This window comes from Nerophis lumbriciformis, linkage group LG25, assembly GCF_033978685.3.
Source record: "Nerophis lumbriciformis linkage group LG25, RoL_Nlum_v2.1, whole genome shotgun sequence".
Taxonomy (NCBI): domain Eukaryota; kingdom Metazoa; phylum Chordata; class Actinopteri; order Syngnathiformes; family Syngnathidae; genus Nerophis; species Nerophis lumbriciformis.
In genome coordinates this window covers 35,761,803-35,766,802 of record NC_084572.2, presented here as the reverse complement: position 1 = coordinate 35,766,802, position 5,000 = coordinate 35,761,803, and the positions used below count along the sequence as shown (strand labels likewise).

Here is a 5,000-nt window from a genome sequence, read left to right as displayed (position 1 = left end):
TTAGGGCTGCATGGGATTCTGGGTATTTGTTCTGTTGTGTTTATGTTGTGTTACGGTGCAGATGTTCTCCCGAAATGTGTTTGTCATTCTTGGCGCATTAGTAGTAAGAGTGTTAAAGTTTTTTATACCGCCACCGTCAGTGTAACCTGTGTGGTTGTTGACCAAGTATGCCCTGCTGTCGCTTACGTGAACAAGCAGAAGCCCCATACAACGTGTGGCTGGGCCGGCACGCTGGTTGCAGTGGGCGCTAAATGCTGTACCATCACGGCACGTTCGAGAGAATAATTGCCCTGAAATTCGTAGCCTGCCGGAAAAATCGGGAGGGTTGACAAGCATGAAGCGCCATTCATATAAAACCCACGGGCCGCACTAACATTCAATTTTCATATTAAGGTGTGAGACCCCAGATTTATACAAAGCACAAAGCAAAAAAAACTTAGTATGCAGTGTTATTTCATTTTAAATTTCAAAAGACTTTTGTGGCTCCCATTGTTTTCTTTAATTTGTGAAACTGGTCAAAATGGCTCTTTGACTGGTAAAGGTTGCCGACCCCTGACCTAGACCAATACATTCATATCGGCTACACTAGTTGATCTGTCATTCAAACGGAAAAGCCAACTCCTTGCACGCAAAGAAAGCCCCCATCTCTCCCCCTCGCAACACTGATAAGGAAGAGAGTGGGGGTTGTATTTCACATTCCAAGGTTAAAACACTAAACAGGCCTCTGAAGACAAGATAAACTAGTAGAATATACAAAGGAAAAGTACTAGCTGATCAAACATGGCTATGAATAAAGAAAGAACTCTTAAACATATATCCATTCTCCACAATGCATTAAACAATGTAACAAGGTTTTCCAAAATAAATCAACTCAAGTTATGGAAAAAAATGCCAACATGGCACTGCCATATTTATTATTGAAGTCACAAAGTGCATTATTTGTTTTAACATGCCTCCAAACAGCAGCTTGGAATTTGGGACATGCTCTCCCTGAGAGAGCATGAGGACGTTGGGGGTGTGGGGTAGGAGGTAACTGGGGGTGTATATTGTAGCGTCCCGGAAGAGTTAGTGCTGCAAGGGGTTCTGGGTATTTGTTCTGTTGTGTTTATGTTGTGTTACGGTGCGGATGTTCTCCTGAAATGTGTTTGTCATTCTTGTTTGGTGTGGGTTCACAGTGTGGCGCATATTTGGAACAGTGTTAAAGTTGTTTATACGGCCACCCTCAGTGTGACCTGTATGGCCGTGGACCAAGTATGCTTGCATTCACTTGTGTGTGTGAAAAGCCGTAGATATTATGTGATTGGGCCGGCACGCAAAGGCAGTGCCTTTAAGGTTTATTGACACTCTGTACTTCTCCCTACGTCCGCGTACACAGCGGCGTTTTAAAAAGTCATACATTTTACTTTTTTAAACCGATACCGATAATTTCCGATCTTACATTTTAAAGCATTTATCGGCCGATAATCTCGGCAGTCCGATGTTATCGGACATCTCTAATAAAGACAATTGAAAAAGGAAAAAAAAAATGTTTAGGTCATCTCCATGCAGCCAGAAGGAGCCTTTCTAACCTGTTTTGAAGACATTCCATTAGAACCAAATAATACATTGCGAGAATCGGTTTGAATGGAGGCTGGATTCTGAATCGAATCCTCACCCTAGTAATCAGAATCAAATTGAATTATTATGCGGCCAAAGACGCACACCCCTAATAACTGCGGTAAAACTCCTGACGGTTAGTATTACCTTTTTAAATTAGATTGGTAAAAAAAAACGTGATTGATAACTGCACTTTGATAATCTCATGGCGCCAGCTCGTTAGCTTATTAAATGCTAACATGAAAACGAGAGACATTAACATCTTTCCCCATTAAGAATAGACATACCCCAATCTAAACATATATAATCACATTATGGCGTGGGTAACTAAGATACTGTATTTTTTACAGATGTCCGATAATATCGGACTACCGATATTATCGGCCGAAAAATGCTTTAAAATGTAATATCGGAAATTATCGGTATTGGTTTCAAAAAGTAAAATGTATGACTTTTTAAAAGGCCGCTGTGTACACGGACGTAGGGAGAAGTACAGAGCGCCAATAAACCTTAAAGGCACTGCCTTTGCGTGCCGGCCCAGTCACATAATATCTACGGCTTTTCACACACACAAGTGAATGCAACGCATACTTGGTCAACAGCCATACAGGTCACACTGAGGGTGGCCGTATAAACAACTTTAACACTGTTACAAATATGCGCCACACTGTGAACCCACACCAAACAAGAATGACAAACACATCCGCACCGTAACACAACAAACACAACAGAACAAATACCCAGAATCCCTTGCAGCACTTTATGGGGGGTTTATGTTTTTTGTTTTTTTTGTCATAAAAAAATACAATCATGTGTGCTTACGGACGGGTGGGGACCACTGATGTAGACCACATAGGGCGGTATAGCTCGGTTGGTAGAGTGGCCGTGCCAACAACTTGAGGGTTGCAGGTTCGATCCCTGCTTCCACCATCCTAGTCACTGCCGTTGTGTCCTTGGGCAAGACACTTTACCCACCTGCTCCCAGTGCCACCCACACTGCTTTAAATGTAACTTAGATATTGGGTTTCACTATGTAAAAAGCGCTTTGAGTCACTACAGAAAAGCGCTATATAAATATAATTCACTTCACCACAAGGAAGTCTTTTACATTTTGGAAAAAAGAATAATATGACTCCTTTTAATGCGTCTTATATATGAAAAAGGATTGAAAATAGACCATTTATCGGCAGTGCGCCTTATAATCCGGTTAACTAAATTGTCAGCATAGTTGAATGTAGAAAAAAATCAGTTCACAAATTCTGTGTCAAAGTTTTAGTAATAAAGACACAAATTAACCTACCGCAATAATAATTGATCTTTTTTGACATTGTTACATTACTTCTCACTGGCTTAATTTTTGTGCTCTGTAATATCATGATGTTTGCAAGACACTTGTCCAAGTTGGATGCATTGTGGCGGTCTCTCACCGGACCGTGGGGGTTGGCGTGGAACTGAACCGGTGTTCCCTGCCCCAGGTGACGGCCCAAGACCTGAAAGACAAGCTGAAGACGCTCAACAGCAGCATGGCCTTCCTCATCAGACACTCGCAGAAGCTCTTCCGGGTGATTAGCGGGCATGCGCAGGTCAGTGGGAAGTGCATCAGCCGCTGTAACGTTTTCCTGTTTTTTCGCCGCTCAGGCGCCGGTCTACCTGCGGGAACACGCCAGAGCACACTTCGTGACCAACTCGGCGCTGCGGAGCAAGGTCGGTGACCCCGAAAAACCTGATGTACTAGTCCTTTCTAAATGCAGGAAGGAAATGCAGTGGAACCTCCATTTAATGGCTTCAAAAATCGCAAAGTTGGTGTAGTGTACCGAATTTGTCCTTAAGAAAGAACGTAAATATAAATAATTGGTTCCACCCAGGACAAAAGTCCACATTTTAGTGAAGGTGTGTCCTTAACTTCAACAACCATGTTGCTACCATAATAAACATTTGAAAAAGTAAAATCCACTTTGAAAGGAGCAGACTAAGGCTGAAACGACGCGTCGACGTAGTCGACGTCATCGGTTACGTAAATACGTCGACGCCGTTTTTGTGCGTCGATGCGTCGCATATTTACGTCACACTACCGTCATGGCGGAGCGCAAAGCAGACGATGCGAGCGAGGGGAAAAAAAGCACGCCAAAAGTCGTCAAAAGTGTGGGAGTATTTCAATAAACGGCCTAATAATGTTGTAGCGGCGAACAGCTGTCTCGTCAGCTGACGCGCGAGCTCGCAACCGTGGCTGCTGAGCAACCAGCCAAACCCCACTTAATAAAATTATATTTTATCTTAGAGCACATCCGCATCCCTATTCACCTAGGCAACCCCAGGAAATGTATATAATTCGGCATTATTTCGGCCAGTCGGCTTATATGATCAGAACCGATCAGTTTACATTCACGCGCAGGTATAACGCGGCGCGCTCCCGTCTCATCTGCTGGTGCGCGAGCCCGGTAATTAGACCGCTGTGTCAAATCAAGGAGTACAAAAGACGCCAGCGCAGAGTGGAAAAAGGTTTAGTTCGTTACAGAAAACCCAGAGTTGTGCCAAAAGTGTACCAAAACCAATAGCTGAACGGACAGCCGGTAAGATTGCACTTTAGTTCTCTTTGTGGCTGTGGCGCACCTGTTGCGCTGGTGAGATGGGGGGGGGGGGGGGTGCATGTAGCGTGCTTAGTCTGGAGACTAAATACACACGGTGTTTTGTGTAACTGTTGTTTAGTGTTGATATTCTTTGCTTAGTTTGATAAATGTTGGAGCGGTTTGCTTCATCAGGAGGGTGAAGTCGCTCAACTTAAAGTGTTGGATTTAACTGTGTTGGATCATTGGCTGCTGGTGAGGGCATAGAAAAAGGGGCATTTTTCGACCAGTAGACGGCGTTTAAGATTGAGTGTTTCACTGCTAATTTAATAATATATTTGTATTGAATATGGATTTTAAATATGTATCTAAATAGGTGGTTAATTGGTTAGGTATTTATGTATTTGCAAATTGGGTTTTCTGCTGCATGTATCTATTGTGTTTCTGGGTTTAAATGTATTTTATATGTATCTTGGTGCATTTATGTTGAGACAATTTATTTAAAACCTGTTTTAACTTAAAGGGAAAAGATGTGTCCATTACCTTGCACTTCTTGTTTAATGGTTAAGAGTTTGATAGCCTAATTAATAATTGTTAATTATGGGATTGATAATTGATTGATTTTTTACAGCATGTTAATCTTGTGGTGTTTTGTCCTTAAAGGTTTTTCACCTACTAAAGAAGCTAAAGGCTACTAAAGGCTACTAAAGACAGCTAATGACAGCTAAAGAAACTAAAGTCTACTAACACTGCTAAAGACTGCTAAAAAGACTAAAGAAGAAAAAAGAAGCTGTTTCTTCGTTGGAAAAACTGTTGCAAACTAAAGGAAAATAAAAGGAA

The 5,000-nt window shown here is 42.1% G+C and overlaps 1 protein-coding gene across 2 annotated transcripts in view; it reads left to right on the top strand.

The window, feature by feature from the left end:
* arhgap19 (Rho GTPase activating protein 19) overlaps window positions 1-5,000 on the top strand; it is a 29,876-nt gene that overhangs the window by 16,103 nt on the left and 8,773 nt on the right. For both annotated transcript variants that reach the window (XM_061984301.2, XM_061984300.2), the window contains exons 6-7: window positions 3,072-3,158; window positions 3,235-3,300. In XM_061984301.2, coding sequence (XP_061840285.1) covers window positions 3,072-3,158; window positions 3,235-3,300 — 153 coding nt within the window. The remainder of the gene's footprint in view (window positions 1-3,071; window positions 3,159-3,234; window positions 3,301-5,000) is intronic.